Raw genomic sequence first — 27,335 nt, forward strand, 5'->3', positions numbered from 1 at the left:
ATGTGCTACACTTACGTGAGCTGACACCCCAGGAACTGTGCTGTAGCTCCCTGGAGCTGTTGTGGGACTGTCAGTCATTTTATCTTTCCGAATCTGCTTTTTATTTTATTTTTTTTTTCTTTGGAACATTGAAGCATCTGCTTTTTGTAGTGAAGACCGGCCCATTTGATCAGCTCTTTTCAGCTAAAACATTTATCCCAGGAGGGCAGGGCTTGAATGTCACAACTGTGATGTATTTTTTTTTTCATAAATCCACATAAGGGCTTCAATTCAGATGCTTCCGATGGTTTTCAGAAAGATTGGTGGCAATTTCATTTTTCTGTAGCTGCAGTGCTTTTGGTTTTGGATGTTTTTTATGTGCACTGATTTTAGTTCTGGTTTAGTTGAATTACAGCAACTAGTGTTAAGGGTTTAGCCTCAAGGATTATTAAACTGGAGGGGGCAATTATGCTAATCAGTACGAGTATCTTTTTCATGCAGATTTGCAATATCTATGGCCACCTGTAGATGGAGATCTGCTCCACTCCATGCCCTGGTGGTGCTGCAATCCTGCTCCCCATCCACCTGAACAAGTGAATCGCATTTAAGCATCCACTTCATTTTTCTGAGCACTTGGGATAACCTTGAAAACTTTCCACTTTGGAAATAATGCGTCTCAGCTTTGTTTTGGTTAGGGTAAGTTGTGGGAGGACTTGTTCTGATGCTGGATAACTCGTGTAAGCAATAGTTTCTTACAGTAAGCCAGCAGTGGGTATACCTCGGGGTAAAATGCAAGATAAAAGGCACTTATCCACTTTTCATCTCCCCCACACAGCTGAGTTTGTGTACTTGGCATGTCAGTGCTAACTAGTTTTCCTCTGGAGGGTTCAAGTGTGCCTTTCCTCTACTGCCTGCTTCCAAAATTGCAGCCAAGCTTTGCTTGGGATCCTTGCACCCTGCTAAAGCAAGAGCAGCCAGTCTTAGGGACTGCTCGCTGCTTCCCCATACAGAGGGGGTTTTTACAGCTGCTTGGAGAAAAATTGTTTGGTGGTGGAGAGGTCAGTGGTGGTAACGAGTTGTACCACAGCCCTCCTACATGATTTTATGGTGATTCTCTGCTGATCTGAACCATTTTCCTGCCTGTTTTCATGGAGTCCCCCCTGTCCCTGTTTATGTACTGGTGTACAGAGACGCGCTGATGTAAAAATCACCAGCGAAACTCTTTACTGTAGGTGAGGAATGTGTCACAGCGCGTGTCACAGCACGCCCATCCCAGAGTCAGCCACAAAATCTTTTCTCCTGGAGCTATGGCACAATTGCTAAACCGAACTCGCACCTGAACAGCAAGCAAGTAACGCCCAGAGAGCTCATGGTAGCTCTGCGTGCTGCTGGTCTGACTCATCCCCGTCTCCTGCTCCCTTGTTTGTGCCAGTTATTTTTGTGTCCCCTTGGAAATGACCCTGATGAACAACCACCCATGCCTGTGTAGCCAGCTGTCTTCCCAAAACAGCAAGCCCAGAGGCAGGTAGAGACCTTCCCAAAGTCCCCCCTCACATCTCTGGCAACGGGTGAGTGTTTTAGATTTGTGTTTCAGGTTTGTGTGCATTTCAGCTGCCACAAAAAGCAGTCCAGTCCCCTAGCAGCACCCGAGCACACTGCTGGAAAAATCCCACTCCTGGAAGCCAAACCCACCGCCCCGTCCTGGTGATGTGCTCAGCAGCAAGGCCTCACCCGGGCCACGGGGCTCCCTAAAAGAGGTTATTGGGCACCCTTGGGTGCCTTCTGGGCAAAGGGAGGCAGGAGCCTGAGCTGGGACAATCCCAGGGGCTGGTTTTGCTGCGTGGCGCTGGGAGGAGGAGCCATTCCCAGCCCAGTGCTGTGCTGTGGGGACCGCAGCGCGGGGCAGGGGCCGTGGGGTGGTGTGGCTGGGCCCTGCGAGGTGTGGTGGTGCCGCCAGCCCGCGGCTTCCCCCAGCACGACTCCGTTTGCGGGCGGCCAGGAAGTGAGATCACGGCTCCAGCCGTTTGAGGCAGGACGGGATCCAGAGGGATCCAGCAGGACAGGATCCCAGCGGGGCATCCACAGCCATGGGCCGGAGCAGGCTCCTGTCCCGCCTGGGGCTGGCTGCCTGCCTGCTGCTGCTGCTGGGGGGCTCTGAAAGCCTGGGGAGCCAAGAGAAGCAGCAGGGACCCTGGGAGGAGGACCGGAGAGCCGTGACGGAGGCGGCCCCGTGGGCCAGAGCGAGGTACGAAGCCGTGAAGAAGCACTTGGGAGCTGTGGGAGCTCTCTCCAAGCAGTACTGGCAGTACCTGGCTTGCAAGGTGTCGCAGGAGGGCTGTGAAGAGGAGGGGAAGAGGAAGGCCGGTCCCAGCCCAGGTAAGCTCCCTCCTCTCCCCTTCCTGTGCCCTGGGAACAGCAGTGGGACCAAACGCTTCCCTGTGCCTGCATGGGGGTCTGCACCCCCAGCTCCTGTGGCTGCTGCGGGGATGGGGCTCCCCCCATTGCTCGGCATACAGCGGGTGCCACAAACACGTGTGTTGGGGCAGGGGGTGTGCTCGCAGCTCGTGTGGCTCCATGTCCCTGTCTGAGCCAGCTGCAGCCCGTTATCCCCTGTGGGCCCCCACACCTGAGGCAGGGCAGTAGTTAACTGTGAGCACCTGAGCGCCCACACACAGCACAGGAAAAGCACCTGCTGGCACAGCTCTGCTCTGACCCCTGTCTTTCCAGGTTGGAGCTTGCCTCTGGTGGGCCAGGATTACCTGGAGATCTTCTCTGCGTGGTACTGCAGCTTCGGCAAGTGCTGCAAGACAGGAGACTGCAGGATAGTCAACAACATCACAGGTAGGTGCTGTGCTGCTTCTTGGGAGAGCTTGGGCTGGGCTTTTCTCTGCTTCTTTTCCCTGATGTCTCTGTTATGTGTTTGTTTGTTTGTTTTTTTTTCCTAAAAAAGTGTGTTTCAGCAAGTGATATAGCTAAAGGGCATTTCTGAGAGGGTGAGGGGCCAAGCTAAGCCCTGTTTCTCATTACTCATTTGCAGTTCTGAGACTGTGAGAAAGCTTGCTCCTTACAGTGCAGTGTAGCTGCTCCAGTTTGCCACGAGCCCTGCCTTCAGCCGGCAGTTCCCAGGCATAGCGTGGGATCCAGGCTGGCCCAGTATCCCCAGTATTCCCAGTATCCAGCCCTGGGGCAGGAGGGTGCCCTGAGAGCTGTGTGCAAGCCCTACACTGGTGTTATTCGTTTGCTGGCCCTGAGACCTGTGGTAGCCATACCCTCTGCTGAGTAGTGTATAGAGCCCAGTAAATACTAAATAAAACCTTTAGGCCTCAGTGCTCTGCAGGCATCAAATACTTTGCTCAGTTTTCAAAGAAAAAAGTAGTCAGCAGAAGATCCGTGTTCTTTTTTTTTGCAGTTCTTGGCCAACACAGGCAGTGCCCAGGCTTCTGTAAGCAGCCTGCCTCAGCCTTAATGCCTGGCCAGACACCTCCCGGGCAGGCAGCCCCACCAGCAGGGCTCTGGGGGCTTTTCTCCTCTTGCTGCCACCTGCAGCAGCAACTGGGCTTGCAGATTAATGCTGAGCTCTCACTGTCTTTCCTGCAGGGCTCGAAATGGACCTCAACGGGCAGCTCCACGGGCAGCACGTGGCCAAAGAAGTCGTCGTCCAGGCAGTGCGGCGCTTCCTGCAGAGCCCGCAGCCGGAGAAGGCTCTGGTCCTCTCCTTCCATGGCTGGTCTGGCACAGGCAAGAACTTTGTGGCCCGGATGGTGGCCAGTCACCTGTACCGGGACGGGCTGAAGAGTGAGTGTGTCCGGGTGTTCATCGCGCTCTTCCACTTCCCCCATCACAAGTACGTGGACTCGTACAAGGTGAGAGCTAACAGCCTGGTGCCGCGGGGATGGTCTGGCTGGGACGGAGTTGTTTGTTTTCTCTTTCTCCCTAGCAGCTATACGCCACGTTGTATTTGGATTTATGAGTAAAACAGGGTTAAATAAGGGTGGTTTGAGCTGAGCAGTGTGTGCACAGCATTGAGGGTATCCCTTTTTCCCTACTCTGCTCCCTCAGTAGGTTGGGAGTGTGCAAGAAGCTGTGGGGGAGGTACAGCCAGGACAGCTGACCAGAGGGGTATTTTGTGTAGCACCAAGCTCAGCAGTAAAATCTGAGGGGAGCGGGCTTTGGGGTAGAGTAGGATGCCATTGCTCACAGACCAACCAGGCATCAGTTGTGAGAGGTGGTAAGTTGTCTTTGCATCGATCGGTTTGTTCTTTCTTCCCCTTCTTCACATATTTAGTTTAATCTCGACCCACACGTTCTCTTGCTCTTCCCATTCTCTTTCCCTGTCCCTCTGGGCAGGAGGGAGCAAGCAAGTGGCCTTGGGGTGCAGCGGGGCTGGCCAGGACTGTCCCAGCACATCCAGGCTCAGCCCCTGTGCCATCGACTGCTGCCAGGCATTTCACTCTGCCGCCTGCTGCCCTGCAGGTTCAACTGGAGAAGCAGATAAGCGAGACTGTGCAGCTCTGCAAGCAGTCCCTCTTCATCTTTGATGAGGCAGAAAAACTTCATTTTGGACTCCTGGACACCATCAAGCCCTTCATGGCTCAAGATGGCAAGAAGGGCCAGGTGGATTACCGGAGGTCCATCTTCCTCTTCCTCAGGTAACTTCTGAGGCCCCAAACACATGGGGAGGGACAAAATGGTAGAGTTTATCCCCTGCGGTGTGCAGTATGAGGGGACGGGCCTGCAGAGGAGGGAGAAGAGGTGACTGACTCCTCCAGCGAGTGGTTGTCTCCGTGGTCAGTGTTCCTTGTTGATGCTGGGCATCCTCCCAGGGTACGGGGCAGTTGCAGAAGGAGCCAAGGCCCAGCTTAGCTGGGGCAGCTGAATTGGTGTCTGGGTCAGGGGGCAAGGAAGCAATGAGATTCAGTTAGCCTGGTGTCATCCTGCACCCTGCTGAGCGGGGGGATCCTGTACTGCGGGGAACACAGCTGGGGCTGCAGCTCTTACTGGGAAGTTGTGCAAGGCAGCACTTGTAGCTGGGAGCAGGGACGTGCCACTTGCCTGGCCCTGGCCGCAGACTGAGGTGCCATTAGCTTGTGAGGGCTGCTCCTGGCATCGGCTCATCCTGCAGCGTGGGGAATGGAGGGTGGCTCCTTGCCCATCCGGAGGGAGACAGGTTGTCTGTCAGCATCTCCACGCTGCAGTGCTGTCCCTCACCCAGGATTTGGTGGGACCGGACATCTACCACCAGCAGGACGTGAGGTGGGCAGGTGCCTGAACTAACCAGTGAGAAATGCCCAGGAGAGACAAACATCTTCAGTCCCCCTTCATTTTGGTTTGTGCCTTTCAGCCTTGTTCTGGCAAGAGCTGTTCCCGCAGGCTGGAGGTGAGCAGTTCCATGTTCAAAACCATGTTCAGTTCCAGAACCATGTTCAGTTCCAAAACCGTGCTCAGCGGTCCAAAGGGGATTTGTTACCTGCCTCCTGCTATCCAACCTCCGTGCTCTAACCTCCAAGCTTGGTGGTTCCCCAGGACAGCTTCTCTGCTCACGAAGACCCGCCTGTGCCTGGTGCCTGCAGAGCTGACCGGGTCTGTCCTACCCGTGGGCCTCTGGCGGGTCCGTGGTGCAGGAGGCAGCTTCTCCCTCCTTGCTCTTCCTTCCCACCTGCTCTGGGCAGGGTGCACGTGCTGCTGGCCGGGCTGAGCTGCCCTCTTGCCCTACCTGGCAAGCCGTGCAGGCATGGGGACAGCAGGACACTGGGCCAAGGCCCCATGTCACCGAGCAGAGGGAGCAGGGTGTCTTGAACTGCAGCACTGTGTAATCTGGGGGGTTTCATCATACACAGTGGCAGGGTGACACCGGCCTGGCACAGGAGGGCTGGCTCTCCCCCAGCACTCATTGGGGCGCTGCCCTGGGCCTGCGGCTGTGGCCAGGTTTGGGCGATGGGGACCAGAGGGAACTGGTCACCCTCAGCCCTCAGGGCACTTCTCCTGCAGGCCAGGGGGGAGCAGGGGCAGGCGAGCTGTGCTGGCAAGGCGGCACGGGGAGGTGGTGGCAGCTTTTTTGTTCTGCTGCCCTGGGAGCCTCGATGGCTGGCAGGACCCCGTGTCCCCCAGCAGGCAGCCGCACCTGAGGGTGGTGAGGGTTTGTCCCTCAGGCAGGGGATGTCCCAGTCCTGGACCTTTACTGGTAGTGGGACTCCTGCCATGTGCTCTGCCCTCTGGCCTGGACTTTGCAGTGACTTGGTGAGGGTTTGGTGTGGAGCCAAGCGGCACTTGAGAGGCCAGGACAGGGATGGGGGTTCTGCTGACTGCCAGTCCCACCCTGCGGGAGAAAGCAGCTGCCACGGGGGCTGGGCTGGCAAAATGGAAGGCAGGTGCCTACAGAAAGGGCTTTTTTGGGAAGAAATTTCTCCATGTGCGAGTGTTTCAGATGTTGATCCTACACAGAGAATCCTATCATGGACAGAATTGCTGAGACCTGTCTGTAGGGGGTGCTGCTGGCACCTCTGAGCGCTTTCTCTGTGGTGGCATGGTGGAGTGAGTGACTTCTTCTGTCCACAGCAATATTGGGGGCAACACCATCAATGAGGTAGCCCTGGACTTCTGGCGGGCCGGCCGGGCGCGGGAGGAGATCTCCTTGGAGCTCCTGGAGCAGCGGCTGCGGCTGGAGCTGCTGCAGCCCGCAGGTAGGAGCCCGGCTCGCTGCGAGCAGGCCACAAACCTGCCCCTCCACCCTGCCCTGGGGCCTTGCTTATGAGGTGCCGTGTGCCTTGTGCTGCACGAACATCTGTGCCATGGAACAAGCATTTATGTGTCCCCCACACCCTGCTGTGTGCCCCTTCCTTCATCCACGTGGCCCCAAGCGTGGCACTGCTGCAGCAGCGAGGCCCGCAGAAAAGGAGCTGTTGGTTGTTCTGCCCCCTTCAGCCCTGAAAATAGCAGGGTTGTAACAAGCAGCCTCGTGCCTCAGTGAATTCAGGCTTCCCTTGGCCTGCAGTCAGGCTACGTGCTGGGCAGCTCTGCAGGTGCAGGGGTGGCTGCCTCCACACCACAACAGCTGGCTGCAGTGAGAGAGGACAGACCTCAGCTCAGAGGGGTGCCCGCTCCCAGGTGGCTGAAGCTTTTGTCTTGCTTTTTGCTGCAGAGAACAGCTACGCCCGCAGCCACCTGCTTGAAGAGAACCTCATCGATTTCTTTGTGCCGTTCCTACCCCTGGAGTACCACCACGTGAAGCTCTGCGCACGGGACGCCTTCCTGGCCCGTGGCCTGCCGTACACGGAGGCAGCCCTCGACGAGGTGGCCAGGACGATGGTGTTTGTCCCCAAAGAGGAGAAGCTTTTCTCTGCACAGGGCTGTAAATCTGTATCCCAGCGCATCAATTACTTCCTTCCTTGAACACCAGGTGGGACTATACCGGTGGTGAAGGCGGTTTTGCACACTAGGAGCTGCTCTCCTTGCACAAGGTCAGGCAAGCAGCAGGTTACCCAGCCAAACACTTGCACAGGGGCAGAGACTTAACTCCTCGTTGCTCTGAGGGCTGTCAGCAGGGTGGGCTGTGCACCCTGCCCAGCCTTACTTATGGGGTACTGGCACAGCTTGTGCTTGGCTGTGTTTGAAGTCCCTCTGGTATTTTTTTAAGTTCCTTCTTTTAGCCTGATGTAGCGATTTGGTTGTGCTGACAGACTTTGTTTCATGTGAAAGGGGTTGTCTTTGGTTTGTCATCTTGTGATGAGGGCTTCGAACAGCCTGGGCCTGTTGAGAGTCCAGCAGAAGCCACAGCCTCTTCCCTGGCTGCAGCTTTGTCACTCTGCAAGCTCTCAGACTGGGTAGAACGTGTTTGCTGCTTTTGAGGGTTTTTCTGTATTGCTCTCCTGCATTCACAAGGTGTGTGGCACTCGGGGACGTGTACCAGGATCATGGTTTGGGCAGGGACGCCTTTGCATAGAATGACTGAGAGTCTCTGGCGCTGTAAAACCCACAGCCTGCGGCGTTGGCCTGCCCAGTCCCTCTCTCCCCTCTCTTGGAGTACTTTTGTTCTACGGAAGCAGCTGTGGGGGTGAGGTGAGCTGCTGCTGAAATTGTTTCTTTAACAATTTGGTAAAGAGCCTGATTGGTTCACTGCAGAAACTGGTTTAGGACAAGACAGTCTCCCATTTCATGGGCAAAGGGCAGCTGAGGTGGATGGTGGCTGAAAGAACAGGTTGCGGTTGAATTCTGTTCTTTCAGAGATGGATTATTTTTTTTCTTTTTTCCCCCGGTATGCATGCTGCAGCTTTTGGCTGGTATCAGCATTACTACACCGAGGGGCTGTTTGCTGTCTGGGTACTTGCCAGGTGATAAGTACCTAACAGCAGGACCAAAAAATTTCAACAGTGTTACAGGAATCACTCTGTGACCTCTGGGTCAAAACTCCCTTCCAACACAGCTGTGCTCGGCAGTGAGGTGAATCAGCACATGCCAAGGACGGGCTTTAGCTGCCTGAATGCCACATGTGCAGACCTTTGAGCTATTTTCAGCTTTGACCCTTTCTGTCGTGCCAGCAATGAGCAGCACAACCCTGGGAAAAGATTGACCAGACACACTTACTGCTCCCACAGACTTTGAGTCCGCATTTCCCTCCGGGCAGGCCGGCGCTGTTACCTAACAAGGACTCAAAGCCTGAGGCAGGAGGATGAGGATTCGTAGCCTGAGGCAGGCAGACGAGCTGGCTGCTGTCTCACCCCTTGCTCCTCTGTGCAAAGTTGGTTTAAACCGGGCTGTTGACTCTAGGCTGGACCCTTAGGGCCTGTGCTAGTGTCTGTTTTTATCAGGTGTTTCTGGGACTTGCTCTGTGGGCACTTGTGTTGCCACATGTCAGTCCTGAAGCGCCAACAGCCGAGGGAGCTGTGCCTGGGGAAGGTGAGCTGGTGGAGGGAGGCTGCGGCCCCCTGCAGGGCACAACTCAGGCTCTAAGTTGTTGGGGGGAAGGAAGTCACTTTATTGAGTTTTTTGCCAGTGCTGGCAGGTCTGAAGTCAGCACGTTGTGCAGTTCTGTTACTGAGTAAGGAGGGGGTGGTGCCACCAGCGAGGGCACCTCTCAAACTGATGCTGCAGGACCAGCTCACGCCAGGTCACACGCGCGCGTTTGAGAACTAAGCGAGAACCACTCTCCTCTGACTGCTCTATGACACGCTCAGATCAATGTGAATGTTTTCCTTTGCAACCTGGCAGAATTATATTACGTCCCTTTCTAACAGGTTTGCAGCCAGCTTGTCTTTTCTACCCAAAAAACAGCCTTCAGGCTACCACTCTGCGGGTTTAAATATTCTTTTTAAAAAATAAAGCATCATCTAGTCAAGTGTTTTTTTTTGCCAATAAAATATTGCAACCTTTATTTAAAACAAAATGCAAATTGGCAAAACTTTGTGGAACGACAGGCAAAGAGGCCCTTCAGAGGGCCTTATTTACATCAAGTTTAACACTGTTCGCAGTTCACAGTCAGACGATAGTGAGAGAATTAAATTAGAAAAACAACCAAAATATATTACAATAACAATTAAAAACAAAAACAGTTGACAACACTGGTAGAGTGATTGGTGATTAACGTGTTTCATCTTAATCCATTCCTGCCCTCAGTGAGTTCACTACTGACACAAACAGCATGCCAAGCTGAGCGGGCTCTACCCCCTGCACACAACGGAGACGTTTGGAAGCGTGACCTCCTTTGGTACAGACATTTCTCTTTTCTAGACACTGCAGCTAAGTCCAGGTGCCCCCGAACCTGTTACTTCCTCCCCCCAGGGAACAGGCTCAAGGCTTTGTTCTATGCTACAGGTGACCAGTGTGCACCCCGGTGCCCACCCATGCAAAACACCCATGTGCAGGAGCTGCTGGATAGTACTGCTTGCGCTGACGCGGGAGGTTTCCGAGCACACTGCAGCTGCTGCCCCTCGGTTTCTGGCAGCTCCTGGTGAACAGCAGGCCTGGACCAAGGGTTTTAAAGGAGAAGGTAGTGCTCTGTTACATCTGCAGACAACAGCTTCCCAAGTGTTGGTGTTTGTCCCAGCTGCTGCTGCCCAGGAGCACCAATGAGCGAAAGGCTGAGCTGCATGGGGTCCTGCCTTGGGTATGCAGCACAGACACCAGCCTCGGGTTTCCTCAGAGGCCCCAGCCCAGCCCATCGTGCTGCTCGGGCACCCTCTGCCTGGTGGGGAGGGCCTGCTCTGGTAACAGCAGGTTTGGAGCAGCTCTTGCCCCATGCTGAGGGGTTTTGTTCCTGCTGCCCGCAGAGAGCAGTGTGCCATAAAACTCCAGGGTAAGTACCCCCAGTTGGGATGCCAACGTGCAGCTGTTAGGGTCACACGGACACAAAGCAGTGTTAGAGGTGTCCTGTGGGAGGAGGCCAGGAGCAGGCAGACCCTCACCTTCCCCACCATGTTCAGCGCCAGGTATGCTACTGCATTCAGCTCCGCTTTCCCAGCTGCTGAGTTTGATGCAGTTCCAAGCTCAAAGCTCTTAATTCAGCTTCACCCCTGCCAGCACTAATGAACAGTACAATTAACCCTCAGTGCTGCCAGCCAGGTGCTTGCTTTTCAGGTGCAGTGCAGGGGGAGAACCGCGCCTCTGAGTCAGCCAATTCCCCGGGAGCTAGGAAGGGAAAGTGCCCCGCGAGCGCATGCTTTGTGCTCGCCGTTACCAGGCCCTATGTGATCCCATCCCCTGCTGCAAAGGAGACTACTTTAAATTCTAGTCCATACTAGTGCAAGTTAATTAGAGAGCCTGGCTGTGATTGCATCTTTACCACACGAGGCCTTCTCACAGTGGTGAAGAAAGGAAACGCAACAGGAGTTTCTGCTTTCTCCATAAACAGCAGAGCAAGAGGTGCTCTGTGCTGGAGCAGTAACAGGGCTTCACTGTCCCTCCGGTGCTTTACACACACACTGCAACGGCGAACGCAGAGAAGCTGCTACAGTGGAGCCCTTCAAGGCTGAACACAAAGTCAAATCTAGCAGAGGGAAGAGGACCTGCAACAACGTGGAAGGAAGAAAGACTGAATGAGAGCTACAGCATGATCAGGCTTTTCCAGGTAGCGTCCTTTTGCTGTCCTTCCAGAGGGTGAGGGGAAATTCTCATTTGGGAATAAAACAAGATTGGGCGGGAGAGGCAGTGGAGGTAGAGGCAAGTCTGCAGTCTCTTATTTAGGAGAAAATAAAATTAGTGTCAAGTCAGCAGTACCTCTGTCACCATCCACCTATCTGATGACTATGACAATCAGCTACAGCACAAAAAATGCTCCCTGTAGGAGTGATGACCGGCAAATCCCCCCAGTTCCACTGTTAGGTGTTTTACCTCCACTGAAGGGACCAGAACTGGATGGGCTTCTGTGTTGCTCCAAGTGGCTGAGGAGTCCCTGGGGAGCTTCAGAGGCTGCCTGGCACTGTCCTGGGCAGCCTGCTCTGGGTGGCCTGAGCAGAGGTTGGAGCAGATGGGCCCCAGCGGTCCCTGCCAGCCTCAAGCGGTCTGGGAGTCTCTAAAAGCAGGTGGCTTCTTCGGCTTGTAGTAGTAACACAGCCTCAGCCCTGTCCCACTACTACCACCCTGGGGGGGGGGGGGGGGGGGGGGTCAGAAACCAGGCAGCATCTGGAGAGAAAGCATGGATAACCAGGGGAGGGGAACCAGTCCTCTGCTGGGGCACAATTAGTTGCTTTAAAAGAGTAAGAAAGCTTGAAAGATCTGTTCTAATAACTAGAAATGCCAAGAATTGTTTGCTATTTTATCACTTTTGCTGGAGTCATTCTGGAAGACTGGTGTTTAAAAAAAAAAAAAAAAGCTTCTTTCAAAACACTCATCAGAACTGACTAATATTCATATACTTTTCTGGTTAAAATACCTTTCCCCTGAGAGTAACCACTTCAGTTTCAGTCTGTTTGTACTAGGCTGGGAAGTAGTACAATGATGAAACCACACGATTGTCTGCCAAGGCAAACACAACCTGCCTCCCTTGATTGTTTAAAAGGCAACATGAAGCAACACCATCAGACTTCTTCCCTTTGCAGGTGACCTTTCCAAAGGCAGTTAGCTTGGTGTGCAGTGATGCCCAGGTTCAGTAAAGATGACTGAAAGAGATAAGGTAAACCACAAAAGCCCTCAGTAAAGTCTGAAAGATAACGGTTTGGTACTCTGCCTTGCTGCTGAGTGTCACGGTGGAAGAAGCCTGGTGCAGCCTCCTCCTGCCCCGCTGACGTGTGGGCTGGAGCGTAAGGACCAGAGGAGATCCTGGACAAGCTGAAAATCCTACTGCAGGAGGAGACAGCCGGCTTCATCAGGTAGGCTGGTGTACAGTGTGGGTTAGTCAGCCTGACTTTCCTTTGTTGTCACTTGGGTACCAGCTCACTGACCCATAGGAACAACTGCTTCACTTTAATGCCTGTCACTTAAGGTGGAGGGTTTTGGTTTGTGTTGTGTTTTTTTCCCCTCACCATTTCACTCACTCTGACAGTGAAGCTCACACGGTCCATTTTACCTCACATTCTGCTCCACTGGTGTGCATTCACACGTCATGCCACACACCTCTGTTTACCACAGACCAGTAATAGAGTGAGGATTCTCAGACACCAGCACCTTTCTAAAGGCTTTTCAGGCCACTGTCTCACCGTGCTCCATGGAAAACGAACAGGGATGTGGGCTGAGACGGCCCAGCCTACTTCCGAGCACCAGCAGGGCATCGCTTCTAGACAGAACTGGAGTGCCAAGTGTCTATGGTCACACCTGGGCCCCAGCTCAATTCTAAATGCTCAAACTAAAAGCAGCACAGTCACACTTTAAAAACAAGTTTTAAAAAAAGCATTTTAGCAAAAAAAAAATTAAAAAAAAAAAAATTAAGGTGCAAAGCAAGCCAGATCCTCTATCATCACAAATAGTGTGAAGTGAGCAGCAGCATGCAGGGGTAACGGGTACTGGAGACAGGTATCAGGCCTGTTTGCGTCCTCTCAAACCAACAACTAGTTGAGGTCCTCCTACTTGGCAGTACACTTCGATCTCAGGGAGCTGTGCGCACGCAGCCAGCTTTCTGAGGCCCCCAGCAGTCCACAGCCAGCACTAGGAGCAGGGAAGCCAACCAACCACACAATTGCTTTCATTCTGGGATTGTCAGTAGGCAACAAACAGCAGGGACCATAACCCAGTGGAGCGGTAACACCTTCTGTCACGTTTCAGGCAGAGTGCACAGTTTATGTGCGTGTTCCTGCTCCACAGCATGAGATCCTGGTCCAGTCTTTAAAACACATAAACCAATTTTAAAAGATGGCCGTGACTCACATGTTGGCATACATAGTCACCTCCATGCCAAGGGAAGGTGGAAGCCTGCAGGCCTAGTAAGCAACAGGAAGCACCAACCCCAGAAATCTGGGTGAGGTGGCTGTGCTACGGCAGGAGGTGCAGGGTGGGTGGCAGGCAGACCCACTGCTCCTGCCTCTGGCTGCACAGCACTGGCTGCTGGAGGAGAGCAGAGACCAGCCAGGGGCTGCTGGGGCAGAGGCTTTGCCTCACCTACCACAGGGCCTCAAGGCGCTGAAACTAAACTGGGGCATCAACCTGGTAACGAGTTAAAAACAATTTAAAGCTTAAAAAAAAAACAACCAACCCGCCCCGTCCCAATAACAACACTGGCAAGTTGTGCAAGAGCCCCAAACTACTCACACATGACTATCAAGCGGCACCCATGCTAGACCACTAGAAATAGGAATCAACTGAGTGAAGGTGGGGTGGGGGTAACTCCAGTGGTAAGTCTGCCCAGCACTCCTGACGTTCAGCTACAACGAAGACACAAACGTGGTGGATGAGGTGGACAGGAGGGAAAAGGGATAGGTTCATATATTAACTAAATTTGCAGTTCTCGTTACAGCAGCAAACAGCACTGTGGCAGTACGCCACTGGGGCTAGTGCATCCACCTGCAGCAGCTCTGAATACTGTCAGTGCATCAGACCTTGCCCCAGCTGCACGCACCCTCCCGCAGAGCTGCTCAACCCCTGGCACCACCAGCACCCCTGCGCCTTTCTGCGCGGTGTCGGGGGCCGCAGCATGCGGTAGTGCAGATGGGGCAAATTCTGCAGCCACTGCAGTACTCCAGCCACCAGCCCCAAACCGTCCTTCCCAGGCAGAACCTGCCGTCGGTTCTCCTGCCTCTCAACAGGAGGAGCAAGGATCCTCCTTTCCTCGCCACACCAAGCAGACCAGACTGACTAGGTAGGGACAAACACCTGCTGTTCTGCCCCTTACAGCTTTAATCTACCCTCTCCATCCCCATTTTCTGAGATGAACCTGTAAACGTGAGGAGAACTCAGTGATCTGAGGTACTTCACATACTCAAGTATCAGTCTTTCCTTTTGAAAGCAATCAGTACAGAAAAAAGTCCCCCCCTCCCCATGTGTACGTCTCTTACCCAGACTGACAGTAGCTACCTTTGCACCACATCGCTGATTTCTTGGACACACGACAATAAGTTATTAAGGACGGGGTTTGCCCCAGGGACACTAGCAGCTGTTGAGGACACCTGCAGTTCCTGCAGGCTGAGTTCCAGTTTGCTCACGGCTTCCCGGAAGGCAAATTTGTTGCGTGTATGTGGGATGCAGTCCACGTAGCCTGAGCAGTAATCCAACAGCTGATGCCCTGTGTCCACCAGCTGGCTGTTTGGTGTTGGCTCAGCGATGGCACTCGAGAGGAGGTCTGCGCACTCCAGCAGCGCTTCCTTGCTGATTTTGTCTGCTGGGATTTTCTCGGCCGCCTGTTTGGTCTTTCTTAGTGCTACTTTTGTGCCAGCCGTGCCGTTGGCCATTTTCACTGGGGAGGTGGAAGACGATGACAGAGGCACTTGAGGTGGAGGCATCACAGGCCTCCCGGATTTTCCACCAACAGGTGCTGCTGCTGCTGCCTTCTTACTCCCTTCGCTTGATTCCAGTCCGTGCTGCGCTCCTGCCCCATTGCTCAGCTCTTCTGCTGCATCTGCGCAAGCAGCTGGCTGTTGGAGGAGCCTCATCACCGGTGGTGGAGGTGGAGCACACTTTGGTTTTACCCGTCTGGGCCGGTCCCTGTCGCCGGAAGAAGTGACCTGATGCTCAGATAAGAGCTTAAATTTATTACCCTGAGAGTCTGTGCCAATGAGCTGCACGTCTGCTGGAGTGTGTTTTAGAGTGGGTGAGATTAGGACTGGCACTTTGTGGTTATGAGTGGTTGGAAGTATTGCTGCAGCCTTGACTGGAGAGGACCACCCCGGTCTCTCGCCATCTTCAAGGGCCCCTTGCCTTGGGCCACTGTTTTTTTCTTTGCTCTTAGGAGCTGCTGCTAGCCCTGGGCTCTCCTTTTCTTCCAAACCTGAGGGGGTTCGGAAAGGGAGGGCTGTGGCACCCCGTGGCAAGAGTTTTGCTTTTGGTCTTTCTCTGGTCAAAGCAGGGCCTTCTTCCAGCTTTTTGGGAAGCAGGTCGGTGGCCCTCCCCATGCTCTCATCAGGCTGAGAGGAGGTGGACACTGTCCGTTCCAGCTGAATTTTTGACCTCTGGGAATTTCTGGGAAGGGTCATTGCCATCCTATCCTGCTCTGGAAGCCCTGAGGACATGGAAGATGTGGAGTTTGACCTTGGAAAAGGCTTTGAAGTTTCTTCACTGCCGGTAGGTTTTCCTGGTCGTAAACCCAGTGTCTTTTTAATCAACCGTGGTGTAAAGAAACCTGTGATGCCTGACCACCCACCACCAGTGCTTATGCCCCCACCACTGCTGGTACCAGTGCCATCGTCGTTGTAGAAGGTCCTCTGCGCAAAGGCCCCACCGTAGCACTTGGGTGGTGCCACGCTCGCGTCCTGCTGCGTGGGAGCAAAAGCGAACCCATCCACATGCTGCAAGGAAGCAACAGATGAGAAGTTACCCGTTAGCTCGTATTTCTTGTGGGGCTGATTCTCCATCTCCCGGAAGGAACTGCTGCGCTTGGGAGGTGTGGGAGCATTCCTCTTCTTCATGAAGGAGCTGAAGAAGCCGCCTTTTCTGTCCCTGGTGAAAGTGGTCTCTTTGGCATCCTCCAGCAGGCTGCTGGGTGACTTGTCCCTCTGCTTGCGAGGCAGTGCGGGAGACCCACTTGTCGGCTGTGTGCTTCTGATAAAACCTAGACAGAAGAAACAAGCGTGACTCTTCAAAATCTATTTCCATTTCCACCCCCCTGTCCTGCAGTGGGCTGTAAAGGCCTGGCAGACAGTTGCCTGGGATCTGCAGAGACAGACTGCGAGAGGAAGTTAGCACTTTTATTTTTGTGCAAGGCTGATCTGCTTTTGATTTTATTCATTCCGTTCTGCTTGCGTGACTTGTCTGTTGTCTACACTGGGGAAACTACTTAGGAGAGACGTTAAGAGAAAGTGAATTGGCTCTTTCTCCCCAGTTTCTTACCCATTTCCTGTAGTTTTTTCTCCTTCCCAAATATAAAGCAAGTATAAAAGACAATCTCTTGTTGCATTGTCAAGTTTACTTTGGAAGCTGTCATCTTAAAAATACAGCAAATCCAAACTTAAAAGAAAAGAATACAATGGGTTTACCAGAAAACCACTGAAAAAGCTGCAGCATTTTCTATTTGCTTGCAAAGGAGTGGGCTGGCAAACAGCCCTAATGACACAGCTGCTCAAGGCACCAGCCTGCAATATGTTGGTTCAAGATTTTGGTTCTTTGCTCTACAACCTGAGAGCAGAACAGAGAAGTCTGAATTGTGCCTGTACAGATGTGGGCTCATCTTAGCTCTCAAGAGTAGTCTCTGCCTTCTCTAGAATGAGAAGTGACACCTATACTGTGACAAGAGCTCCCACTCTGTGCTACCAAAGAACAAAGCCATGCTGATTTCCTCCCCAGGAGTCATCTTGTCTCTCAGCAAATCTTCCATCGTTCTGACCTCTCCACCTCTAATCCAGGAAGAGTGAATGCAGCCATGGGGTGTCCAGCCCTGCCTCTCCTGCCACAGTACCACAGTAAATCCTGCTACAAACTGAAAAAAGCCAAAGCACTTGATCATCTTGACTGGAACATGAAATTTTACAAGCCGGGATACTGGGTTGCAGATCTCCAGCTGGTGGATGTTCTGTTCTCTCCTGTTCGGTACTTCACAACAGGAGCAAGTCTACCCACATGGCCTCAGTGCAACCATCCTTGTGCTCATACCTGGTGCTGAGCTGGAAGTCGAATGCTCCAGAGTATCCTGTGTTCCTTCAATGTTCTCCTTGTTCTCTGCCTGTTTCTTCAGTGTTCTAGTCTTGGAGGGAAGCATGGGCAACCGGGGCAAGTAAGGAACTATGGAGGAGGAGGAGGCCGTTCTTCCAAGCTCCTCTGCTACCTCTGCAAGGGGAAAAAGCAAGCAGAATCATTGGAACAAAGACCAGCAGAAGAGGAGGAAAAGCAAATACGGGTCTTTACTACAGACCCAGAGCAGCACGAAGAGATACGTGTTTGAGAGAGGAAGCAGTTTATAAACTTAGTTTTTTATTCCAGTCCAGAGATGTTTAGGGTAAGTGATGTTTTACATAATGACTTCCAACTCACTTACATCTTTATAAATTCAGCCAGAAATGGTGGTAGGATCTGTACGAGCTCTATGCTGGGTTAAGGTGGCCCAAGAGCTAAAGGTCACGCTGGATACATTTACTTCTGTTTCTAATTAAGGTGCCTGGTGTTGATCCCCTCCAGGTTGAGTCCTCTCTGCATCTGGACCTAAGCTGCTTTGTCAGAAAGAAAGCACTGCACCTGCCTATTGGAAGTGAAGACTACATGTTTCCTTCCCAACATTAACACAAGGTATGTGATTAAAAAAAAAAAAAAAAAAAACCTCCTGGCTACCCCCAGGTTATCATTTGTGTAGGCTACTTGATGTGCCTATTATAGATCCTCCCTGGTAGAATTTCCCCTTGTGTGTTTTTTGGTAGCAAGGCAGTGGATGGATGGGCTTCATATTTAATTTCAAATTTGAGATGTTCAGACAGTTGTGCTTGTCTGCTGCTTACTATCACACTTCTCAATTATATTTATCTCCTAGTTGACTAGATTTGAAAGTTTCATTGCAGATTCACTGCTAAAAGTAGCTAGGTAGAAAATGCAGAGGTTAAGGCAGATTTTATTTTTTTTAAATGAAAGCTGGTAGAATACTACTACATGACCTAAATTCTGCAGTCAAAAATAGACTGTGATATGCATGCACCTTTTTCTCTCACTTACTATTCCTTTCTCTCTAGTCTGGGAAACAAGAGGCTTCCTCTAATAGAAGAGACAATATTCCTTAAATGAACTCTGTTATCTGGCTGCTCAAATTAATTAATATGCCATCTCTGTATTAAGTGTCTAAATGTTATTCAGTATTTGTGCAGAATGTAAGAGCATGTATTGACAGACTTATGGATAACAAAGGAAGTAAGGGATGAAGCCTCACTGCAGCCTCCAGAGCTAGGAGATGAGCATTAAGAGCCTGTGCATAAGAGCACTCCAGGGGATTAAGCACTTCTCCTGTTTCAGAAACCAAGTAACAGGGGCTCTCACCCTCCGAGATGCTCGAGTCGTGGAACATGGTTTCAAAGGCCTGGTGGGTCTCAGCAAAGGAAGGTCGGTCAGGCGGGTTCCACTTCCAACCTGCAGTGGGAGAGCGCAGATTAAGGCTCAGTGCCTGCAGCAGGTAGGAGATGATTTTTTATTCTTTTATTAATAGAGTTTACATTTGTTATGCAGCATCAGAGAGCTTTTTGGGGCAAATACTAAGCAACACACTTGAAAAATGTATTTTGTGCAACCATGTCAACTCCTTGTCTCCTGCAGAGCCATTATGTTTGTGGAAAACTCAATTTCTTTCTTTTTTGGGGATTCCATTGTAAGAGTCGTGCTCACAAAAGGACAGTACAATTTGCCACAAAATGCTATCCAGCTGTAATCAGAGATGAGTTTTTGACAGTTCTTGTTCCTTAGAGACCAGACTCATTTTACATTAGTGACCAGGTACGTGTCAGGTGACAGGGACTTTTCCACGTTAGCTAACAAAACAGTACGTAAGAAGCAAGGATTTAGAGTTAACCACAGATTTCACCCATCCTTCCCAGGCTTTGTTCCCCAGACTGGAAGAAGATACTCACATGCCCTCATCAATTCGTAAACCTTTGGAGGGCACCCCTCTGGCTGTTCCATCCGATAGCCCTTTTCCAGCAGATCATACACCTGAGAGAGGTCAATGCCTGGGTACGGTGACATCCCATAGGTAGCAATTTCCCATAACAGCACCCCAAAGGCTGCAAAAGGAGAAAAACAAAATTCCTGGTCATAAGACTGCCCACCTCCTATGTTGCTTGTTATATTGTGGCCTTTACTGCAGTTTGAGGCAGAATCTCTTTGATGCAGATGCTTCAGGTCAGCCTAGGTAAAGACAGCACACACTAAAAACCCCATTGATTTGTGAAGCTGACGCCTGGCATGCGCCTCCCCATGTGTTTTTGCCCAGGCCAGAACACAATTTACTCTTTAGGCTAGCAAAGAAAAAAAAAGGAACACTGAAGTTGAGTTTTCTTACCCCACACATCTGATTTGATTGAGAAGGTGTTATAGGCCAAGCTCTCGGGAGCAGTCCACTTGATTGGAAACTTGGCTCCAGCATGAGCTGTATACGTATCTCCAGTCATAAGTCGACTTAAGCCAAAGTCGGCCACCTTCACCACATGATTTTCTCCAACTAAGCAGTTCCGTGCTGCCAAGTCCCTGTATAAAGAAAAGAAACACACTCTTTTACTGGAACAAGAGCAGGGCTTTTGAATACAGTCCTGTACTAGCACAGCCTGCCCCCTGCTCCTGCAGGAGGAAGCACTCCCTTTACACAGCAGGTAAAGACAACATGAGCTCTGTTCTAAACAGTGTCAGACACTGAGCGCATGTATTCCTAGGAGCTGGAAGCTGGGATTAGGGCTCTTTCCAGTAAATTACCAGTAACGATAGCTGCTACAATGAGAGGTTTATGTTTCTGAAGACTAGGATGAGAGCAGCAGCTCATCTTCATGGCACTGCTTTATCCAACTGGATAGGTTGGCAGGGTCTTGCCCAGAGCAGGGGCATTGGAACAGGACACCACCAACTTTCACAGCCATCAGGCACACGTGCACAAGATTGAAAGCCATGGGGCGGAGGTACTGCAAGACAGCATTAAAACCAAAACGCATGACCTACTGTAAAACAACTCTGCAAAAAATCTCCCCAAAAGCAAGAATTCCCAGGCCCTCACAGTGGTGGCCTGTCCACCATTACAATCTGAGGTTGTACCAGCTTAATGTGATTTCACCCACCTGTGAATGAAGTTCTTCTTCTCCAGGTACTCCATAGCAGAGGAGATCTGAGTGGCCATATAGAGTAACACAACAGCACTCACTTCCTCCCGGTTGCATTCCCGTAAATAGTCTAGTAGGTTCCCATATGGCATGTATTCTGTCACTATGTAAAAGGGTGGCTCCAGGGTACACACACCTGGCAGTGAGGAGAAAAGGGCTTGTGAATGAAGCTGCCATTGCTTCCCTAGCTTAGCGGTGGTCCCAATGTTATACCCATTCGTTGCATTTTGTACCAAGAATCGTTTCTCTGAAAATTGAAGACTTTAATCTACAAGACCTGGATCGATGCAGCCCAACTTAAAATTCAGTGCTTCTATCTATCTGGCCATCTACTTTCTGGATAGTGAGAAATGTGTCCATTAAAGCACCACTATTCCTATATAGTGTACATAAAGGATGTATACTATATATAGAGAGAATATTACTACACACTGTTGTTTGGAGGGTTACAGAATGAAATAGGAGTTATTTTGAAGGCCTACGATCTGCTTTTCTTCCCCCCTCCTCTTTCTTAAAGCTAAACAGTGGCCAAGTGGAAGTGGGTACCTGTCAGCTGGCCAGCTTTCCAGACTGAAATGTCACTACAGAGGAATGTGAAGCACTCCCATGTGTGCTAGCTGGGTAAGCCATCAGCACGGTGGGACCTGCTCCTGAAGCAGCATTCTCACACATTCCTCAGATGACTCCTTGCTACAGTCATTGCAATCATGTACAAAGTATGTATTAGTAGAGGAGGAGGGCAACAGGATACTCATGTCAAATCTGTGAACTCCCACTGCAGCACTGCTGGATTCCTGCTGATACTGTTATCCACATTCAGTAGTAAAACATGACTACACTGCGTATCAGAAAGAGCAAAAATGCATCTCTGATGAGCAATCTTTTTCGTGTCTACTGCTGGAACCAGACAGGGCTAGGCAGACACTTCATCTCTGTCCTTTTTTTTTTTTTTTAAATGGGCATAGAATAGGTGACATTATTAAAATCCTTCACATTCTTTACATTTCTCCTTTTATCCTAGGCTTGGCTTGACAGCTTTGCTCCTGAAAGCAGCAGAAGTCCAGACGGAACCAAACACTAGCGAAGGTTTAATGTGTCCCCTTAATAATCTTTGTACATGTAGAATTAACAGCTATGCAGACTACGTATTAGTGATCATCGTATCATGCACGTGCCAGTGAGATAAACAGGGCACAGCCAAACTGAAAAGCCTGCAGCTTTCTTCCACTCATGTGCTGTTTGATCTGACTTGCGTCTCCACTGCCTTGATCTCATGTACTTATTTGGTGGTAACACGATGGTCCCTTGCAGCAGTAGTGATCTGGCTGTCTTCTGCTCAGTTACAGATTGATTGCTTCTACTCACTGCAGCTTTTTCTATAAAAGTCTCTGAGTTGAGAATTACAAAGAACAGTATTTGTTGTATTTCCATTGGTTTTGTTTTTTTTAAAACTTTGAGTTTTCTTGTTCTGTTCTATCAGAAAAATAACTAATGGAAAATAATTTTACAAATCTTAGTTAACTAAGTAGAAAAAAAGTCTAATTTCACTGATTTCTGAATCCTGGAGAATGGCTAAAGGCAAGGGTACAATCTGACAGGAGACTGATACTGCAAACTTTATATAATGCACAGTCATGCATCAGCAGCAAAGTTGGTTACTAATGTAAGTGACCATATTTGATGATTTATTTAAAATTGGTGTCTCAATACTACACAAAGGAGTAAGCTATAAAAATATCACCTCATAACCTGACTTCGTTCAAAAAGTTATATAAATACATAAAATCTGCCACTCCTTTTAAAGGAGAGGGATTTCATTTTGGCAGAAGCCTGAGTAAGAATATAAAGACCAAGGTATTTCACTAACCTAATAACTGCACTAGATTTGGGTGCTTGATTTCCTTCATCACAGCAGCTTCTTTCAAGAACTCTTCCACCTCCATGGTATCTTCCTAGATGAATAGAAAAGGGAAGATTAATCTTCATGACCAAGGTCTGCTTAACACTACATATTTTAGCTGAATATAAATAATTCTTATCTCTGTTCTGCCGTTTTGCCTTTTACAAAAGCAAAAAAGGGTCTTTAACACCCCTGAAAAGCTAGCCTGCAGCATGGCCAAATGAGAAATCTGCAGTACCCAGAAAGTGTTAGACTCTACCAAGCAGGTAGCCACTGGGGCTACGAAAGCAGCTGTGGCTAATGAGGGGATGACTCTAGGAGTCACTGACTTAGTTTGCCTGTCTAGCTACAAAAATTAAGCTTGCAATCTCCCTTACTTAGGGGGTACCTAGAAGGTAAACATTCAACAATGGTGATGTTCAAACAAACAGAAGACTTTGAAAATTAATATAAATGGAGATGCTGATTTTTTCCAGAAGTAAGGGAGAGGTAGAACATACTTCCAACACCTTTCATTACTTACAGCTCTTTTGAGGGAAGGGAAGTGGACGTGTGGGTAATCATTTCTACAGATCTGACTTGGCCATGCAGTTCCTGCAGGCACTTGCTGGACCAAATTCCAAGTTGTTTTTAAGCCACGTGCATTGCTGCAAGTTTGACAAGCTAACTTAGCTTGAGCAACCCTCAAGTATGGAATTTATGTAGACCAGTACACTCCATTTTCATATATTTTTATCATTAGGTGGTATAATTGAGAATGCGACAATTTCCTTATCATAAGAGGTTACTAAATGAACAGTGCACAACAATCTGAAAACTCACCTTTAATGTCTTCACAGCAACCGTGAGATTGTATCTTTTCCAGACACCAACGTACACCTCGCCATACTGCCCGCCCCCAAGTTTGTGCTTCATGGTGATGTCAGTCCGCTCCATCTCCCACTTGTCGTGGATGGGGGACACTCCATAGACAGTGGGCTTATTGCACTTCGGTGCTGGGTAATGCAAAGTCGTCACCAGGCCATCAGCTACTGTTGAGTGATGGTGCACTAGCTCGGCTAGTGTACTGAAACGGCTCTCTGCTGTCACATAAACCTGTTGAGAAAGGTCCAGGAATCTACTTAGTTGAAGGCACCTGAGAACTTTCATTAACACTGGAAAACAGGTACAGTAAAGACATTCTCACGGGTTAAAAACAAAGTAATAGAACCAGATTTTACAATACTTTTTCTCAGTTTGTTTGGGTAGATGAGTATTCCTCCACGGGACTTTTACTTGCAGAAGGAAACGAGATACAGGGGAGGCTAGAGCAGTGCTGACTCCTGCTTTGTGCTTTACAGGACTAGAAACCAGAATTCTTGTAGCCACACCTGAGTCCAGTTTCTACATCTCGCAGCACAAAATACTGCCATTTGATCAGGGTTAAAACTGCTGACTCGCCAAAACTCTGCTTGTTCTAAGAAGACCAGTAGAAAGGTATCACCACATCAAAACAAAAACACAATTGCTTTGATCCCCAGTTACTATTTCAGCCATAAAAGTGCAGTTTGCAGTCCTTTGAAAGTGGTGTTGGGTATTACAACCAAAAATGTGGTTTTTTATACTAATAAGCCAGCGGGCCTTCCTCATACACACTCCTTCTTTAACTAACAGCCTGCAACTTGCAATTCTACACCATCTCTTAATATTTTTATTTCCTTTCCTCACAGCATTGTCCAGAAATCCTTACCTTTCCATCTGAGGTGGTATTGATCCTGTAGTGGTAAACGCGTCCCTCGTACCTGAGCGAGATGGATAGCTGCCCGGGGCTGCTCTCGCTTTCACGAACCAGGAAGCTGCCGTTGATGAGACTGCTCAGCAGATATTCTGCTGCACTGCGTGACACCGGCCCATGGTACCATGAATGTTTTTCCAGGCTGTTCACTGGTGTGATGTAGTTGCTTGGTACCCAGCCCTGCCCATTCTTCGAACGTACCTCGCTCCATTCACCGTTCTGGTTGTAACCCAGGACTCGCAACTTCTCACCTATGAGCAGAAGGAAAAAAGCAGAGTAAGCACGATACAATCTACTGGGTCTCATCGAGTGGGCTGACAGGGAATGTCTCTCTAAGCCTGGGTTTGTAGCTAACAAATAAAAGTCTGCAGCAATGATTTTGTAACTAAATTGCTATATATAAACAGTTTATAATGTAAAGTTTCAGACAGAACTCCTTATGCACTGTTCCTAAATTAGTACTACAGTGTGAATGATCAACTCAAAAACCTTCCCGCCGTCCATGTTTCTGGACTAGAAAGCTGTTTGGTTTTTTTTTTTTGGAGGGATGAGGTTTGTGTCCATCTTAATAGCATTTAATAAATAATTTATATAAATACAGATATAAAAATGGCATTTCATTTTTTACCAGTTGTGCAGCAGGGCATATTCTTACATACATACTGAACAGAAAATCTCTGTGCCATTCTTAATTCTTGATTTTGCTCCAGCTGAAAGTGCTGTGTTCTGTTTTTGCCAGTAATGTAAAGGTTTTCCCAAAATAGGTGTCTCATGTGACTAGTGATCTGGGGAGCCTGGATGTAGCTGCGATAGATTGTTTGGTATTATACGAAGCTGTATCTGTACTAGAACTGCCCATCAGGTGTCGCTCCAACACAAGTGAGAGAGGGAGTGTGCTTGTAATCCATCAGTTTAGAGAGCAACCTTCTCTAGCTGCACTCGTTCTGTTAAACGGAACAACAGAAGAGGATTTCTGTTTTCTATTTTCTCTTGCTAAGTTTACAGCCTAGTAGCTGCCGTGTGATTCGAGTCTTACCTTTGGTGATACTGAGCGTGTTGTCACCGCTTGCTACAAAATCATAAAGTGCAACAAAGAGGTTGGGATCGCTCTCAGTGGCTCCAAGCAGGTTCTCCTTGGAGCTCCACCTGATGGCTTCGTTCAGTGCCTGGGGTTCAACATCGCAACCATAGGGGCGGTGCAGGGCCTCTGAAGAAAGGACAAAAGAGGAAATTACTTTGTGTGCAACTGTAAATAAATCAAAACCCAGTGTGCAGAGCAAAGCTGCTACTGCACAATAAGCCCTTTATGGAAAGGGAGCACAACGCGTGCACGTCTTAGATCAGAGGTTAGTGCTAAAAGGAGACTAGAGAAGATGATTAACTTCATAGATAGTAAATAGCAAGCTGCGTACAAAATGTTTATACTAAATGTTTATTTTATTATTTTAATTACATACACATGTAATTAAAAGCTTTTAGGTATTCACAGACAGAACAATGGAGGAGAAATTAGAAGTGCTTTTTCGATGTGAAGTAGTGAAGGAATCCTTTTCAAGATGGAAATGTCGTGTTTGTCATCTTTGTTTCTGTGGCTTGGATTTGAAAGCAAAATTAGAAATAGAGGTAAGACAGACTGAATTATGACACATAATATGCAATAGTAACTGATTCAGTATGAGTGGAAATGACAGTGATTTGTGATACATTTCAAGACTATGCAAATAAGAAGGTGGAAAGCAGACAGGGCAGAAAGTAGTGAGGATGATGCTAAGCATTTAGCAACAGTGTTCCAAGGCAATTCTGTTTTTCTGTTTCAAATTAAAATGGATGCATACTTGTTAGTAAAAGGGAGTGGGAAGAAGAATCAGTCTTGAATTTGTTTTACAGACAAAAGTAAAAAAAAAAGTTCCTGTGATGATGAAAAGTAATCCAAATATACAAGGTTTTGTAAAGAACTAAAGTAAAAAGCAAAAGTATCTGAACACTTACTGGTTGTACTGTGGTTAAAAAAAAAAAAAAAAGTGTCAAGACCATCATTGGCTTTCTAATTCATAGTGGGGTTTTCCAGGAACATGTAGCCCATTAAATTTCAATGTTAGGACACAAGAAAGAGCCAAGATGTAGTTTCATACATGTGGGATGCTCAAGGGGGCAAAAACATGAAAGGGTAACAAAGTAATAAGTATTTCCTCTAAAGGCACAACTGACATACATTCCTGCCCCACAGCCTCTTGTTGAACTTGGGTTTGAAACCATATTATAAACAGGCTTTGCCCATTTCTGTGGGTCTGGGAAGTCAGGCACAGGATATTTTTAAGCAGACCACTACAGGAGAACATGTGCATGTAACTACACCCCCTACACACACACGTTCTCATGAGATCTACATTTGTGAGCGATAACTAGTCTGTAAGGCACTGTAAGAGAACAAAGAGCCCAAATGCAACGTAGGAGAGGAATACTGGGAAGTCAGTGAGACACAAAACAGGAAGAGGCCTATGCCAAGCAATAGGCAAACGCAGGCCAAATCTGTGCACGTGACAGAGCTCAAGTCTGGAAAACTAGAACGTCAGGGGTGTTTCCTAGAGTCCACGTTCAATTTTTTTTTAAGCTATATGTACGTGAGAAAGGAAATGGCTGAGGTTTGTTCTGGCTTGTTCTTAAACACATCACTAAGTGGATTTTGACTGCATTTCTGGTAATCACTCGGGGTTATACTGCTGGCGTAACCCGCTCATCATGCAATTACTGAACTCTTGCCTCCCAGCCTTGCCAAAGTAGCACCCATCAAGGTTCTCCTACCAAGAACAGAAGTAAACAGAGACTAAGCTACCAAAATATCCCTTCTTTAATTTCAGTTTCTGCAGATGCGGTACTTAGACACGCTTCTTGTTGCTAGCTATCAACTGCAGTTAGTTTTACAACATACTGACCTATCAGATAAAGAGTCTAGGAGGACTGGTGCTCTCATGGAGAAGAGAGGAAATACCAGTGCCTGCCCTGCTACCTACACACAGCATGGCTGCCAACTTACTGCTGCATTTGTTTTAGGGCTGGCTGTGTGCATATGCAGTTATTAAGCATCAGGAACAGATGAAACGGCAAGAGAAAAGAACAGTGGTTCCTAAATCCAGCTCTCTTTATGGAGTACAAACACATCTTAATTAAATAAGATATTCTTTACATGCCTCCAATGACTTGTGTTAGAAAAAGAGAGGGGTTTGGTGCCTTAAGCTAAGTCACTCAGCAAGTCTGCTATCCAGAAGAGCTGAGTTACATCTCTGCTAGCCATAAGCAGCAAACACAAAAGCTGGCAGTGTTTCCAAAAAAAATATCC

The 27,335-nt window shown here is 49.2% G+C and overlaps 2 protein-coding genes and 1 long non-coding RNA gene across 11 annotated transcripts in view; 2 read left to right on the top strand and 1 right to left on the bottom strand.

The window, feature by feature from the left end:
- Positions 1–994: 994 nt before the first annotated feature.
- Positions 995–13,617, top strand: TOR3A (torsin family 3 member A). 4 transcript variants are annotated; one of them, XR_011098870.1, is made up of 7 exons: positions 995–2,355; positions 2,707–2,820; positions 3,577–3,842; positions 4,453–4,628; positions 6,535–6,659; positions 7,118–13,271; positions 13,302–13,617. XR_011098870.1 is itself a non-coding variant. In XM_068690588.1 (6 exons), the coding sequence occupies exons 1-6, from the start codon at positions 2,067–2,069 to the stop codon at positions 7,366–7,368; spliced, it is 1,221 nt and encodes a 406-aa protein (XP_068546689.1). In that variant the 5' UTR covers positions 995–2,066; the 3' UTR covers positions 7,369–13,617. The 4 variants fall into 4 exon arrangements, 1 of the variants encoding a protein (XP_068546689.1); XR_011098871.1 differs by having other exon boundaries at positions 7,118–11,038; positions 12,009–13,617; XR_011098872.1 differs by having other exon boundaries at positions 7,118–9,849; positions 9,893–13,617.
- Positions 10,366–27,335, bottom strand: part of ABL2 (ABL proto-oncogene 2, non-receptor tyrosine kinase) — a 45,610-nt gene continuing 28,640 nt past the window's right edge. For 4 of the 5 annotated variants that reach the window (XM_068690574.1, XM_068690572.1, XM_068690573.1 and 1 more), the window contains exons 2-11: positions 25,035–25,205; positions 23,954–24,249; positions 23,047–23,319; positions 22,192–22,276; positions 20,283–20,460; positions 19,520–19,704; positions 19,089–19,241; positions 18,505–18,594; positions 17,140–17,313; positions 14,315–16,102 (exon numbers count right to left, since the gene is read on the bottom strand). In XM_068690574.1, the coding sequence (XP_068546675.1) occupies positions 14,409–16,102; positions 17,140–17,313; positions 18,505–18,594; positions 19,089–19,241; positions 19,520–19,704; positions 20,283–20,460; positions 22,192–22,276; positions 23,047–23,319; positions 23,954–24,249; positions 25,035–25,205 (3,299 nt within the window). In that variant the 3' untranslated portion in view covers positions 14,315–14,408. Of the gene's footprint in view, positions 10,977–14,314; positions 16,103–17,139; positions 17,314–18,504; positions 18,595–19,088; positions 19,242–19,519; positions 19,705–20,282; positions 20,461–22,191; positions 22,277–23,046; positions 23,320–23,953; positions 24,250–25,034; positions 25,206–27,335 lie in introns of those variants that run through there. The other variant, XM_068690570.1, reaches the window with a different exon arrangement.
- LOC137860387 (uncharacterized) lies at positions 20,456–25,986 on the top strand. Of its 2 annotated transcripts, XR_011098874.1 has the most exons (4): positions 20,456–20,945; positions 21,346–21,410; positions 23,064–23,700; positions 23,934–25,986. It is a non-coding gene; the product is annotated as an uncharacterized lncRNA (long non-coding RNA). The 2 variants fall into 2 exon arrangements; XR_011098875.1 differs by lacking the exon at positions 20,456–20,945 and having other exon boundaries at positions 20,956–21,410; positions 23,090–23,700.

This window comes from Anas acuta, chromosome 8 (assembly GCF_963932015.1).
Source record: "Anas acuta chromosome 8, bAnaAcu1.1, whole genome shotgun sequence".
Classification (NCBI taxonomy): Eukaryota; Metazoa; Chordata; class Aves; order Anseriformes; family Anatidae; genus Anas; species Anas acuta.

Bases quoted from the DNA above. Each gene is read 5' to 3' on its own strand.
- TOR3A (XM_068690588.1), top strand. From the start codon at position 2,067: ATGGGCCGGAGCAGGCTCCTGTCCCGCCTGGGGCTGGCTGCCTGCCTG. The intron at 2,821-3,576 runs GTAGGTGCTGTG...TCTTTCCTGCAG, and splicing joins GATAGTCAACAACATCACAG to GGCTCGAAATGGACCTCAAC. The intron at 3,843-4,452 runs GTGAGAGCTAAC...GCTGCCCTGCAG, and splicing joins AGTACGTGGACTCGTACAAG to GTTCAACTGGAGAAGCAGAT.